Genomic DNA, 15,745 nt, shown 5'->3' with positions numbered 1-15,745 from the left:
ATCCAAGAATAAATATATACATATATAAACAAACATTTGACAAAAAAAGTGCGATTTTTAAACTTGTAAACCATGTGATTATAAATCCCGATATGAGGCTTTTAAATCACGTAAATATGAAACTCTACATCGAATTTAAAAAATGCGAGAATACAAATCATGATTTTTTAATTTTTAGATCACGATGCATAATTTTTAAATTGTGCGATATTACATCTGCAAAAACGAATCACGACATGGGATTTTAAGCTCGCGTGAATATGAATTGCTACGTAGGGTTTTAAAAGCTCGTAAATACAAATCGCGATATTGATTTTTTAAATCTCGTAAGTAAGAATCGCAATGTACAATATTTAAATCGCCTGAATAAGAATCGCAACGTCCAACTTTTAAATCAGGTAAATACGAAAATCGATGATTGATATTAAAATCGTTAATAGAAATCGAGATATTTGCAGAGTCTGGACTTGGGCTTTCTAAAAGGCTTGTTTGTATTGTTTTTGTCTAGACACAATAAATAAAAATTTGCAAGATTAATTGAATGAGCAAATAAATATTTTCACAGCAAATACACCTCTATTTCTGTTCTCTCTTTTTTTTTGTTTTCACGCCAGAATACAAGAAGCAGCGACGTCAGAATTACGGAAAATCTTATTTTCTGTGCGTGAAATCGGAGAAAATAGCCAATATAAGTAAAAATGCGGAAGGGTTAGCAGCTAGGGCGTAGATTGAATTTTCTGTTTATCTTTGAAAATCGTAAATAAATATAATTATTTTACTTCAATGACTGAATTTAAAAAAAACGGGATATTTATTTAAAAAAACGAAACTTTTAGAGAATCGGAGTTTTTGATAAAAAGGCTGAAATTCGAGAGACAAAAAAAAATCTCATCCCTGTATAAAGACCAACCAGTTTTATCCCAAGGAAATGATTTTTAGAGAAACTTCAGAGGGAGGAATAAGGACTTCAATAATTTCGCACCGCGGAAAATTATATTCCTCATAAAATATTTTAACTTGTGCAAAAAACAATTTCAGCGGGAAAAATGGAAAAATCTGAAAAAAAAAAAAAAAAAAGCGGAAATCCGCGAATTTGCGGAAGAATCTCATCCCTGTTTATGATAAAAATACATGTATATTTGACCCAAAACCATTCAACTGATACACAGTTTTCCATTTAAATTTTTTTCTCCCTTTTGTTGTTTAACTGTCTAATGTTTCAGCATTGTGCGCCTATGTGTTCCATTATTCTAAGAAATATTATTACACAAAGCAGAAATAAAGGTAGCATCGACAGATAGTGATATGTTTGAAAAGGATGCTTTTATTTTGCTAAGTGGAATCTTTAGTTTGAAGATTTTTTTTTTTTTATTTTTTTTTTACTGTTCTGTAAAGCTTAACTCTTTTTACTCTTATTTTAACAGCCTTCTATCAGCTATTTATGTTTTAAAGATTGTTTACTTCACCTGGTTTACAATCAGCATATTGTTCTCATTAGCTTTGAAATAAATAAATAACACATTTAATTAAATATGTGATCTAACACAACCTTCTTACCAATCCATACTTAAAAGCTCATATTGCATAGGTAGCGTATCTACCTCTACAAAATCATAACTCCAATTCACTAGTATATAAGACATGCTAACCCGATTCTATGGTGGGGTACCTTTTCATAGATGAAGGTTGACATTGTCGATAACAACTCTAGCCCACATTGGTGACCTTCGGACCTGATGTGAACACACCTACTTCGATGGATGGTCCACTGGAACAGTTGACCTGCTACTTGTGACTGTGCCATTATCCACCTCTTGTTGCTACTCAGTCTCCTCTGATCGCACACGTCAACCTGCATACACCCGACTGCTAAAGGCAACACAGGAGCGACTAGGACCATGATCTTAATACAGCTCTCCCGGTCTGTCACAAATACAGCAACTAGTAGTATCCATGTATCGAATTCTATCACAGCTATAATTCAGGTGGGGGAGTAATGTAGCGTATCTACCACCATAAAATTACAACTCCAATTCACTAGTATATCACCGACCCTGACCTTCGAGGAGTACGGGCGTATTTTTTTTATTGCTCTTCACGAATCACGCCGATAAGCACGCGGCGGTAAGGTCTTACCTGCCGCCCACACTCACGCATCTGACAGAGAAAGCGATACATCGTTTCTCGCTAATTTATCTGATGACTTCAGTATCCCACTGAAATATCTACCTCCAGTGAACTTTGATCTTTGCATGATAATTGACTTCTATAGAGAGTTTAACTTCAAATTAGAAGAAATCAGACAAGTGAGAAATATGACAGGGGATGAATCTATGGACACAAGCAAACCACAGTATCATTACTACCTCGACAATGTCTGTGGAGGTGACTGCGAAGTATACAGAGAAATATTTTGTGCCAATAAGATGCCTAAGATTCCTGAATGTGAAAAAGTTTCTTCAGAGAACCCAGTTGTTACCATGATGGATACTACTGAATCTCAAGACCCCTCTGAGAAAAAACGAGAGTGAGGAGAATACCGCATCGGTACTCCCTCATCACTACTTCCGCCAACAACTTGGACAATTCTCCGAACAGAAAGCCCTCATCTGAGGCCTGAAAAGTGATACAGATATTTCCGTTTTGGAAAAATATCTCAAAGATTTTGGACTTTTCCCAGAAAAGATAGTGCAGCTCAAGAAAAGAAGTGGGCGGGAGCTTAGGCCCGTCCCACTTTTCCTCATCATCCAATTGGATTCAAGCCCGAGCCGAAATATCTTCAACATTAGTTCGATCCTTGGGAGACCTGTAAAGGTAGAGCGTTTCAGAGGTGGAAAATTTCAAGTCCAATGCTACAAATGCCTAAAGTTTGGACATACTCAGCGCAGCTGCACAGCCACTGTTCCCGCCTGCATGAAATGTGCTAAAGACCACTTCTCGTACGAATGTACGAAGCCACCCACAAAGCCGGCGACCTGCGTCAACTGTAATGGTGAGCACCCAGCCTGATTTTCGGGCTGCGGTGCAAGAACCAGGAAGCTCCCTAAAGAAAGGAAACCTAAGAATGCCACGGACTCTGGTACCAGATTTCTCAGACTCTTCCAAGAAATGAAAGAATTACTGAAAGACGAGGAACTTCCTCCGCTCCCTTCTCCCCGAGTCACAGAACTGATGTGGTTTTCCACAGCCTGCAAGTCACCTACACACATGACTTTCACAGCTTTTAGCTGTGACGTACTCCTAAATTTATTTATCCTTGAAATTTAGATTTTTCAAGTTAGGACTACTACAGATTCGATGAATCGGTAAGCGGCGCTTCGCGCCAAAGGCCAAGGTTACTACTATTTCCAGCACACTATAGTGTGGTACCTTTTCATAGATGAAGGTTGACATTGTCGATAACAACTCTAGCCCACACATACATATATAAAGTGTTTATTGTCTTTTTGTCTACTTAATTAAGTAGACAAAGAGACAATATACATTACAAACTGAAATACATGTAAATGAATTGTTAGAAAGATTAATATAACATTACTTCACATAAATAAATAAGCTGCTTTCATTAGAGGAATTTTATCAACACATTAGAAAACTTTTCCCCCCTCACAAAAATGTTTACACAGTTTCAAATTTATTCTGGAGTTGAGAGTTGGGTATGATCTGTAAAGTAATAGATTTTAATTTATTAATCAAAAACATAACCATACCTTCACCATTACAATCAGAGCAAGCTGACTGCATATGCTGTACCATACCAGGCCCTAACTGACGATAAGTCACTTTGATACCACGTCCATGACAAGCTGTACATTTATTAACTGCACCTGGTCTTCCACCCAATCTGTGGAGAAAAACAATTTTTTTTATTTACACTATAAGCATTTCTAAGTTTCAAACTTTTTTTTTTTTTAAACTACCAGTTACCATAAATTTCTACCAAGCGGATATAGCTCAATTTTGTTAACAGTATATAACAAAAATCTAAAATAATATTATTAATTTCCTAACAAATTAAAGACAGGGTTGGTAAGTTCCTTTGACAATGAAAAAAAAAACTCACAAATGGATTTCTTCTAATCCAGGTGAGAGAAGAAAAAAAATCAAAACGGTTTTTTTTTCCTAATTTTTTAACTGCTTTAGTTTAAAATTTAAAAAGTATAAAATTAAAATCTAAATTTTCCTTTTAAATTGACTCTGGCAAGATATGTCCTACTTAGATTACACCTCTATGATTTCATAACATGTTTAAATGAACAAAAAATAAGAACAAGCAAAGACAAACAGGAAATAATTTTAATAAATACTTACCCATCACAAGCTTTACAGATAACAGTTTTATTGAGGTTTAATTTGGATGTTTTCCCGTTGTAGAGATCCTCTAATGTTACCCTACAAAACATAAAAATATGAGTTAAGTTTTGAATACTCAGCATAACACTGGAAGCATAATAATACAGAGGGGTACACTTGTAGTAACATGAACTAATAAGACAAAAAGCCCCCTAACTAAAGAGCAAAATCGGCCGCAGCCATGGAGACTAAATAAAATAAAATGACTACCTCTGCCCTGCCTGCCCTTTGATCCCCATAGAAGCGCCATCTTTGCCCTTTTCATAGCAAAAACCCCTTAAAAACCTTCATCCCTTAAATACCCACTTAAAAACACTGCCTTTTTATTGGTATTTTATTTTTTTAAAAAAAGGACCACACTGGTAAATAATAAAATAATTACACACTGGTAAATATAGGTTTATTTCTGATTACTATTACGAATATTCACTTTGTAAGGATTATTCATAACCAACTCAATTTTTATAAAGAAAACTCCTTTAAAAAATGAACCCTTCGAAAAACTTATTTTCGCATAATTAATTTTCAGCTTAAAAAACAGAAAAAAGCTTTCAAGGTGTAAGTTGTTTATCAATCAATAATTCTTTTAATTCACATTTTTTTAAAAAGGTATGCAAAAAATTTCTTTTAGCCATTATTATAAGCTTTAAATTTTTCTCCTTTTTCTTATAATGAAATTTTTTTTAATACATACTTAAAATTGTATAAAAAGGTATTTTAAAAATTGTGTAGGACCAAATTCAGTCAATACAAAATATTACACATTTTGATAATTTCTTACGGCGTTAAGCGAGTGCCCTTTTCTAAGAGAAAGGAGTCTTGCCTTTTTTAATCCCTTGGGAAAAACTCTGTTTAAGATAATGAATCCCCTTTGAGGAATCTTTAAATAGGCTAAATTAAAGCCCAATAAAATTCTATCCCAACCTTTTTTTCAATCTATTTAATGAAAGGATATTTTTCTTTATTATTGTCTGGGATGACCCTTGGCTTTTTCTGCCCCATTGTATCAAAAGTTTGTTCCAACATCTTTTCAGATTTAGCTAACTTAGTTTTTTACCATTTTCTGTTTGGTTAAGAGATTTAATTCTTCAGAGTTAGTTATTATATCTCCTTCTGATACAGAAATTAGAAGATGTTTACGAGAAAACAAGACTGAGGTTGAACCTATTATCCTTTTTTTTAACTGTTATTTTCCCTTAAAATATGATCTGCAATAATCTATTTAACAGAATATTTTTTCAAGACCAGCCGAGAGAAAGAAGTGGCTACTCAGTCTTGCCCTGTACTCCACACCTTTAACTGCTGTATTTTAAGGTTGGCAAAATTAAATTTTAACATAATGCTAAAATACACATGTAATATAAAATTATGAGTAAGTTCTGATACAAATATTTGCAATTGCCTGTCGTAACATCGATACTGCAGTCTATTTCAAATTTTGTCATTAAGGGTCAAGAATGTGGAGCATTGTTACTCTAAAATCTCTCAATATTTTAAAACCTTGCAATGTTTCATTACAATAATGTTTTACATTTGGTATTAGGTAACTTAGAATTCTTACAATAAACTCAATTCTCAAGTTACCTTCCAAAAAATGCTACAATTTTGTCTAGTTAACAACATTTTTCTTTTTTTAAATCAATAATCACATGAGTGATATATTAACACCTTGGGAATAAAAATAAATAAAGCAGAACAACTAGGGTTATTATAAACAAAAACAAAACGCACATTAAACAAGTACTTATAAAAATCCTCACGCACAGAAAAATAAAAATTTTGCTAATGGATTGAGAAAGATAACTAAGAATTAATGACAATACAAGATATTATCTTACTTTAAAGGATAAACAGTGTCCTCTCCATGTTTGCGTCGCCTGCTTCCTCCCATACCCCCCATACCAAATAGACCTCCTCCAAACAAATGACTGAACAGGTCATCAGCAGACATTCCACCTAAAATTATAAACAAAAATGTACCTTTCTGGAGTTTCAAAATGTAGATGCAATAGTTAATCACCACGAGCAAATATATGTCATCCTCGCTCACGCTAATCTTTTGCTAAGTGTAAGCGTTAACTACTTTGCAGCAAACAATTGGGTAAGAGGATAAAAATAAGAAAAATAATAGTGGATGTCAAGAAAAAATACATTTTCATCTATTTAGTTAAATAAGATGCCTAATTAATATCCGGTGCATTTTATAAACACACAACATATAAAAACAATAAATATATAATTTAAAAAGACACTATAAATAACTTGAATGGACAAAATTCACTTTAATACAAATAAATTCTCAACATAGATAGTGGATCAACCATAATATTAGGGATCACACCACAATGGTTACATTAGTTGCTAAGTCATTAACAAATCCTGCCAAAATCATACACATAGATACTGGTCTTGATACTCAAAGTAAGACTTAAAACATTTATCTATTCCATCATTCAGGTAATCGTATTTAAAAAATATATTTATCACAATGTTATAACATTTATGTGAAATGTTCATTATTCTTTAATACTGTAGAAAAAGTAGATCAGACATGTGCTTGCTGGAAGAAAATATCTGAAATTTTTCCTCAATGTATAGTTTTTTTTCTTCTTTTTTTTAGTACCTGTTTTTTATCTTCTTTTCTTGCACATAGAAGATATTTAAAAAGCTTGTCACTCTTAGGCTTAAAAGTAACACACACAAAATTTAAAGAAATTTTTTTTCACTATACCTAATAAGATCGAAACACTGATTTCAATGTTTTCCCCACATTAAAAAGAGATTACTAAAAGTTGCGATTTGAGTTCTCCCAGCCGTAATATCATGTTAAAATTAATTTGATCTAATTGTAGCCAAATAAAAAAGGGATTAAAAAAAACCACATTGATGAAACAATTTCATTGTTACAAGTCGTTTCTTTTTTTTAAAAAAAAAGGAAAACCTAATTATTTTTTAGTGAACAATCTTTTTTTTTGTCCATTTCAGAATTACTTTAATTTAAACATTACGTACCATTATTATATTTTGTGATTGCCTCAGTAATTTATTAATGCTAGACAAACTAATTATGGAATCTTTTTCGTCTAAATTTATCCAAAGCTTCATTTTTCTCAAACAAATCAACGTAAAACTGAGAACTTAGAAAAAAAAAAGAGGGTGCTGGTAATGCCTCATTAAGGAGATTTTGTGTAACATAAATTAAGCTTCAGATTAGCGGAATTCTGAGAAAATTTTGTCAGAATATAAATTGCTTAGCGGAAGTCCGTGAATCGATGGCCTTGAGACTCGCGGAGTTCAGCAAATTAGAAGAAGAATCACATGCTTGTTAAATACGCTCAGATTTAGAATAAAATCTTCACAAGTCAAGCACTTTAAAAAATTATTACTCTAAAGAACAATTCAAGATTAACTTCATATGCTGCACACATACTATATTAAAAAGATTTAAAGTTTAAAAAGCAGGTGGAAATTCATTGCCATTAATTGGTGATAAACAAGACCACATGAGTTTGCACATAGAATCATAGGAATCTATTTTGGAATCCGGGCAGTAATTCCTGAAAAATAATCAATGACCAAATTGATATTAATTAAATGCATGACAAACATTATGCATTACCAGGGGTCTATCAGGGTTCCCACTCAATATCAGAAAAAAAATTCCATGACTTTTCCAGGTATATCAGGTAAATTTCAATGAAAATCTATACCATATTTTATCTGTGCTGCAAAATTTTTCATCAGAAAACTTTCATTCTTTTATTTGTTATGCCAAGTATTAGATTTTCTGCATAAAATAAATATCATTATATGAGGAAGGAAGCATTTCAGTTAGTCTAAAATGTGAAATTTTTATAATAAATAATTGTAATAGATGCTAGAATTATCTAGCTCGAATCTCAATAACTGAGTACTGTTACTGACAATTTTAAGACTGGTTATTTTCCAGGTATAATGTAGGAATTTTCCTGTTTTTTGTAAAATAATTGCAACTTTCCCTGATTTTTGGAGTTGAAATAAAATTCCCCGACAATTCCAGGTTTTCCCTGACCCGTGGGAACCCTGGTCTGTCTAGGTTTTTCTGAGAGGTACCTATTTTGTGAAAATTTAGATATAATTTGTAAATATTAAAAATTATAGTAAAAAATCAATACAAAAAATATGGTAAAAATGTGGATTTATCGTTTCTTATGAGATACAAAATTTTTTTTTAAAGAAAAAGTATTATGCGAAACTACCGTTTTTTCTAAAGTTGAATTTGTGAAGGTACTGCTAAACGGTAGTAAATTTAGTCTGGACAGACCCCTGATTACTATAACGTTTAAAAAAATTTAAGATTTGGAGCCCTTGAAGTACAATTTACAATAATATAAATAAATTATTAAAATTTAACCCAGAAAGGAAAGCATGCAATAGTGAGAAAGTATAAGTTTTGCATAGAATTTTGAAAATATGAAACCTTAAATAATAAAATTCAAATAGACATAAGACCCTACAAAATATTTTAACCATTCATGGAATCTAAATTTGCCAAGAAAAATAACAATTTTCAAAGCTTTGAAAACAGAAAGAAAAAAATAAATAAATACATAAAGTTAAACATATTTTGAGATTAATAGCATTGCACACGGACAAACCAGACACACATACAAATTGAAATCTCAGACTTACCATCTGAACCACCTTGTAATCCTTGAATTCCTTGTCGATCATAGATTTCTCTTTTCTTGGGATCCGATAATACTTCATAGGCAAACGAGATTTCTTTGAACTGAAATGAAGCAAATATTAATAAAGATTCATTTTAAAAAATTAAAACTTTTCTTTGAAGTAAAACATTACCTTTTCTCCTTCAGTGGGATTCTTATCTGGATGATATTCCTTAGCTAGTTTACGGTAAGACTGAAAAAAAAAAAGAATTGTGAGAAATATATTTCAACAGCATTTGTTTTTCAATAATTCAGATTTTTATACAACTTACAAACTTGGCAAAATTGTTAGTATATTTTTATGAGCAAAAAAACATATTTCAAAAAGTGAGGTTTAAATTATTTCTAAGTACTGACAGGTATATACATAGGATTATAGATTACACATATCTTGTTCTTGTCCAAAAACGAGTTTCACGACATAACATTAACCCTGGTTTCATTTACGCAATTTTAATCATTCATGAGAATAATATACATAGATATTTTAATTTTTAAAATAATATTTGTTGCCTAAGTTATAAATTTAGGGAATAAAAATAATTTTATAGTTAAAACTTGGCTTCACTTTTAAAGATTTGTATAGAATAAGTACTGAACTAGGTGAACAATCTTTTATCTTATCTAAATATCAGTCTAGCAAAACTAAATTATCAATTAAAGAAAGAAATCAAATTCATAATTAAAAAAAAGTAAGATAAAAGCTGTTAGATAAATTCACATTAAATCACTTTAATATGGGAAGTATCACATCCGAATTTTAAAATATTTGAATTTTCTCACTTAGGAAATACAAGAAAGCTTTTGATTATTTTTAATGCATTCTGTGCTTTTTGAACAACATTATTCTGAAATTTCTTTTCCAAATTTGCCAGAAATGATTTTTTTTTTTGTTAAATTATCAACAAAATTATATTTCAAAACTGTTTTTACACTTTCTGCCAATGGAGCCAATAGAACCTCTTTTATAGATATTTTACTAAATTTATGGTTAATATTATTCTTTAATTGAAAATATAAATAATCTTGCATTTAAAATATTACTTGACCTTAAATTTGTTATACCCTATTAATGAAAATCAACAGATTATTTAAGACCCTGAAAACTATCGTATATACATCAATCTTTTCTTTACCATATTTATTTTTTAAACAAAGATATTAATTTTACATTTGAATACTTCAAAACACTGTAATTGAACATTTTAGTTGTTGACTAAAAATAAAAATGCAAAATAATAAAAAAAATATTTTTTTTCTTTTACATCGTATAATGTTTTAATAGCGCAGGCTACGCTAAAATAATTGCTGATATTTTATGAGAAAAAGAATTCTCAAACCTTACTTTTGAAAATATACAATACCTTTCTTACAGTATTTTAATATTATAAAATCTACAATTTAAACAAAATAATTGATGAGTTACAGCTAAAAATAGAATGTCTAGAATGTGGCAGATTTCAGCATGCTACTACAAATATGTTAATTATATTAAAAAAATATTCTGATAATAAACTTTAATAAAAGAGATTTTTAGCATTACATCATTATATGACCCTGAACTCAATGTAGAAACAGTGTTTTCACTACAGCGCGAGAACGCGAGAATCTCGCATATTTTTTTCTTTTCTCGCATTAAAAAATGATTACCGCGAGAAATACGCGCATTCTATAAAGCAATTTCAAAATTCGCGAATTTCTTGCATTTTGAAAAAAATTTCTCATTGCGCCATTTAGAATGAAATCTGTTTCACTTTTCTTCCTGGATCTTTCATTATTTTCAACATCTGCCCCATTATCTAGCTTCCCTATTTACCAGTATTGTTCAGAACCTTTAAGAACAACAGAACACCATCCCTCGGAACCTCTTTCAGAACGCATTTCTCTGCAACCACGTGTTTACCGTAGGTAAGGTTTCTTCATGTAAGACGTTCAAATTTTTTGCTCGTTAATGTAAGATGGACAAATACCTTGTAAAGCCAATATCTTCTACTCCGAAACGGACAAATGAAAATGAAACAAATGTGGGTAGAAACGATCAAAACGAAACAAATACGCATTTGAGCAACCTAATGAGAATAGCTGATGAAAAAGTAGATGTAGAACATTTTCCATATGATGATGCAGCAAAAATATTCAATGCTTTAAGAATTAGAAGATGTTAAAAATGTATTATAATTAAAGAAATTATTTTTTTTTCTCACTTAACTTTTTGAAATCTCACCCTGTTTTTGAGAAAGGGTGAGAAATTCTCACCCATTTTTTTTCTGCGATGAAAACACTGAGAAATAGTGTGAAGATAGTTTACAATGCGAAAAAGGTGAGGATTACAACAATACATGATTAATTTATGAAGAATTAATGAAATGAATTCTAGAATTAAACTATTAAATATAACAAACTCAAAAGATTATAAGCAAACAGCTTATAATCTGCCTAGATATATTAGTTACACATACAATTGCTATAAACAGACTTTTAGACTGAATAGTTACAGTTCTTGGTAAAATCCCAGTTCTAATGTAAACAATTAAATAAAACTAACTTTAAGTCACAATAGTAAAAAAATAAAAGCTAAAAGATATGATAGTTATATTTTCCACATAGAATTTGAAGTTATTTTACTTCTAAAATATTTAAATATGCACAAGAACAAGATTAAGAGCTTGGTAAAATACAAAATGATTATATAAATTCTGAAAAGGAAAGTACAAGTGCGTCCACGTGACTCAAGAATGATCACACTGCGTAACATAGGTTAATTCTTAAATATTTTAAAACCAATAATCAAAATACGAAAAATTTTAGATTGAAATTTGCCAAAAGGAAATTTCTATAAAAAAAAACAACAAACTTTACTTACTAAAACTTTAAATGGGAGGAATTGAATAGAATGGATTTTAAGGGGACAAAAGATAATCAACAATGCGATTAGATCTCATTTCTTACCTTGAATGGTCAAGAAATCTTTCATTAGGATATAAAATAACACATGCAATATAAGAGTAAACAACAATTTATAATAAAAATATCGCAAATATGAATAGCAGATTGCAATTATTTTTAATAGACGAGGAAATTTATCAGATATTAGGCTAATCTAATGAGAATAATAATTAAGAAAGAAACTTATTTTTATTATTTACCTTTTTAATTTCTGTATCAGTTGCATGTCTTGAAACTCCTAATAAATCGTATAACTTAGAATCAGCCATGGCGTTATTTTAAACAATGATTCAACTTAATAATTTTCTAGAAACTTGGAGTACTAGCGAAAATGCTAGTCGCTGTTTTCAAAGGAGTGAAGTAGAGTTGTTCGAAACAAAGAAATACAATATAGGACCAAGTTACAATTGCAAAAGTACAGCGATCTACTGTATTTTGGGTGTTTTATCAAAACGTGCTCTGATTGGCTAAAGGGCCATTCACATCGAATCTGATATTGGTCAATTTTTCATGGTTAAATATTCCTCCAATCCGGTTCTCATTCGGGTGCAATTTTTTGCATTCGGTTCGAATTCGTGGACGATATTTTTTTTTCTTGCTAAAAATCGCCTGCAAAGAGAATGGTCCTTACAAGTTGTAGAGACGATTGAAATGAATGTTATTTGTTCACATCCCGCTGTGGACTGATCCACTTGCAGTAGAACACCGAAGGTAAGCATAACTGACTGCAGTCAATAAGCGGGTGGGCGTCCACTTTGACTAGCAGATAACAGTTCTACCGTAAAGTGTTCGAATTCGCTTCCAGGTCGTCAGGCTACCAAAGCGGAGCAGTTATCCCCTCTGCAGAGTATCCAAAATTGTGATGGCATGTCTTCAGATCCTCCTCAGGGATGTTTCCCAGATCGTCGCCAATAGCCCATAGCTCAGCTGTAGTGTGGCGTAAATAAAATACCTATGTTATTTGTTCCCGTTATTAATTTTTCTACGCCAATAGCCCATAGCTCAGCTGTAGTGTGACGTAAATAAAATACCTATGTTATTTGTTCCCGTTGTTAATTTTTCTAATATTTTTCGGTAAAATAATTTTCTATCGTCTAAAAACTAAATTTTTATTGTGTATTCGATGATGTGATTTGCATGAAATCACAGCTTTAATCTTATAGGATAAAAAAAAAAACTTATGATTACATAACAATATGTTTTTATATAACCTTATGACCAATATATAACTGGAGCTTGGGCTCCTTTAACTGGGTGTAACTAATTTTAATTCCTCTATATGTAATAGCAGAATTTACAGAGTCAATCTGCAGCCTAACTTTCATCTAATTAAATTTGTCTCCGACCTTAAAAGAGTCGGGCAAAAAATGTACTTTTATTTACGTCGCACTAGAGCTGCACAATGGGCTGTTGGTGACGGTCTGAGAGACATCTCTGAGAATGATCCGGATACAACATATATTCGTCAAATCCGGTTTTACAGAAAGGACGCATTCACATACCATCTATCCATCCGCAGATCATAATTTTGACCAGAAACAGAGCACGATAAATCTCCGATTCAATATCACAAAAGTACTCATTTGATTTGTTACGGGTATGGGAATTCGGAGAACTTTGTGATCCTGACATATTTAGCGTGCACCAGTCACCATTTTGTACACGGGGAGTCTTCGGTAGGCGATATAAATTTCAGGTAATGCGAACATGGATAATATCATAATTATTTATGAAGAAACGCTTGATGTTCCTGCTTGTGTTAAAATTCATAGTGTGGTAGGATTAAAGAAATCTTTTTTAGAGAGTCCATTTGAGTCTTCATCAAATGAAGCAACACTAGATACCAGCTCACCATCTGAGAAGTGAAAAATAACTTTGTTTTCCAATTGGAAAAATAAGCAGTCTGAATTCTCTAATATATTTAAAAAGTACTGAGGTTATAGAGGTGAGAAGAAATAATGTCATTCAAAAACTCACGGGAAAATCTCCAGTAGAATGTTCTGAAAAGCTGTTTGATAATGAAACTGCCACCTACAGTCACTGGTCAAATAATTAGATCCACTATAAGATTCTATGTAAAATCTTAATTATCAGGTGATACTATACAGCTTTATTGTTCTTACGCTACTGAAACCTGTTTGCATTTGTTTACGATTGTGCAACAATTGGTTAAAGTGGACGATATATAATACAAATTCAACGATTGGATAAATTAGACGATATATTATATAAACATAGAATATTTATTATATCAGGTATTATATTAGTATATTATAATAATTAAACCACATTATTACACTCACTGTAGTGTTTTAATAACTACATGTTTCGCACGAGTTCATATGCAATAATTTTATATTTGAACATGTAATGGGTATTTTTCAAAATATATTTTATATGCCTTCTATTTGTTTTTATTTTGAATGTATTGCATATTTGCATTACAATGTTAACCAATTGATACACGAACATAAACAAGTGTAAATCGGTTTCAGCCGCATAAAAGCAATATTGCTATATAGTATCACCTGATAATTAAGATTTCATACAGAATCTTATAAAAAGTCCAGTTATTTGGCTAGGGACTGTATGTTGTTCATAAGTCTGTTATATATTCCAGACAGAAAAACAATCATAATTTTCAGCTAATAACAGGGTAAAAAATTTATTGGAATACTTCTTTACCCTGGCTATCATTCCCTTCAGCGAGAGTATTATATTGGAGTGAGGAAAAAGACATGAGAATCACGTGCGTTAGAGCATGCATGAGTCGGAAGTTCGGAACAGATATCTGGAAATTAAGTGGTACCTTCACATTAGTGACAACTCTGATCTCGATATGAATCCACTAAGTGAACGGGATAACCTCTTCAGGATTCGCCCATTGATTGAAAAACTGAATGAAAAAGTGTTATCTGAAAATCTGAGCATTGACTAACAAATGGTTCGCTACTATAGGCACCACTATATGAAAAAATTTATGCGTGGAGAGTCCGTGTGGTTTAGCTACAAACAATGGGCTATCTGCTGCTCATAGACTGGTTATTGTTATCAAAGCAAAATGTATGAAAGAAATTAGTAGATCATGAAAGCATCAGTGGACTTTAGGAATCAGTTGTACTTCAGATATTATCAACTCTTGAGAATGCTAGTACTCATACAGTTGACTTTGACAATTTCGCCACAGACATTTCTCTGATGAAACATTTAATGGAAATTGGCGTTAGGACAACAGGAACCGTTTGATTCAATAGAATGAATGAATTGTCATATCACAACAAAGAAAGAGATAAGGAAAAAAGAACGTGGAACATTTGACTACGCTTTCGATTCCAATGATGAAATTTTGGCTATCAAGTGGAATGACAACAGCTGTGTAAGGCTTCTCTCAAATTACGAAGTTATAAAACTAATATAAGCCAAGAAACTAATAAGAGGCTAAGCGACGGAGTAGAGCAGAAAAGAAGGATATTAAAATGTTATACATAATACAACAAATATATGGGAGGTGTGGACAAGATTATTGGAATGTTCAAAAATACAGAATCAAAATGGGGAAAATGGTATTTCCCTTTGTTTACTAATGCCATGTACGTAGCATTGGTGAGCGATCACACCCTGTTTTGCATTTCTAGTGATAAAACTTCATTGGATGGTTACTCGAAAAGTATGGTTACTCGAGGTTATCTTGCTTTCTCTTCAGAGGACTCTGATACAAAAGAAAGGTGCAGCAATTC

At 31.7% G+C, this 15,745-nt stretch overlaps 1 protein-coding gene across 1 annotated transcript in view; it reads right to left on the bottom strand.

Moving 5' to 3' along the window:
* The window catches only part of LOC107439986 (dnaJ homolog subfamily A member 2), a 23,212-nt gene extending 10,748 nt beyond the window's left edge, over positions 1-12,464 (bottom strand). Inside the window, exons 1-6 of the mRNA XM_043040783.2 lie at positions 12,209-12,464; positions 9,196-9,255; positions 9,025-9,124; positions 6,192-6,309; positions 4,312-4,392; positions 3,711-3,844 (exon numbers count right to left, since the gene is read on the bottom strand). Of these exons, the coding sequence (XP_042896717.1) occupies positions 3,711-3,844; positions 4,312-4,392; positions 6,192-6,309; positions 9,025-9,124; positions 9,196-9,255; positions 12,209-12,277 (562 nt within the window). The 5' untranslated portion in view covers positions 12,278-12,464. The remainder of the gene's footprint in view (positions 1-3,710; positions 3,845-4,311; positions 4,393-6,191; positions 6,310-9,024; positions 9,125-9,195; positions 9,256-12,208) is intronic.
* Between the last annotated feature and the right edge of the window lie 3,281 nt (positions 12,465-15,745).

This window comes from Parasteatoda tepidariorum, chromosome 6 (assembly GCF_043381705.1).
Source record: "Parasteatoda tepidariorum isolate YZ-2023 chromosome 6, CAS_Ptep_4.0, whole genome shotgun sequence".
Taxonomy (NCBI): Eukaryota; Metazoa; Arthropoda; class Arachnida; order Araneae; family Theridiidae; genus Parasteatoda; species Parasteatoda tepidariorum.
The sequence above is the reverse complement of the archived record's forward strand: the minus strand, read 5'-3'. Positions and strand labels throughout refer to the sequence as shown.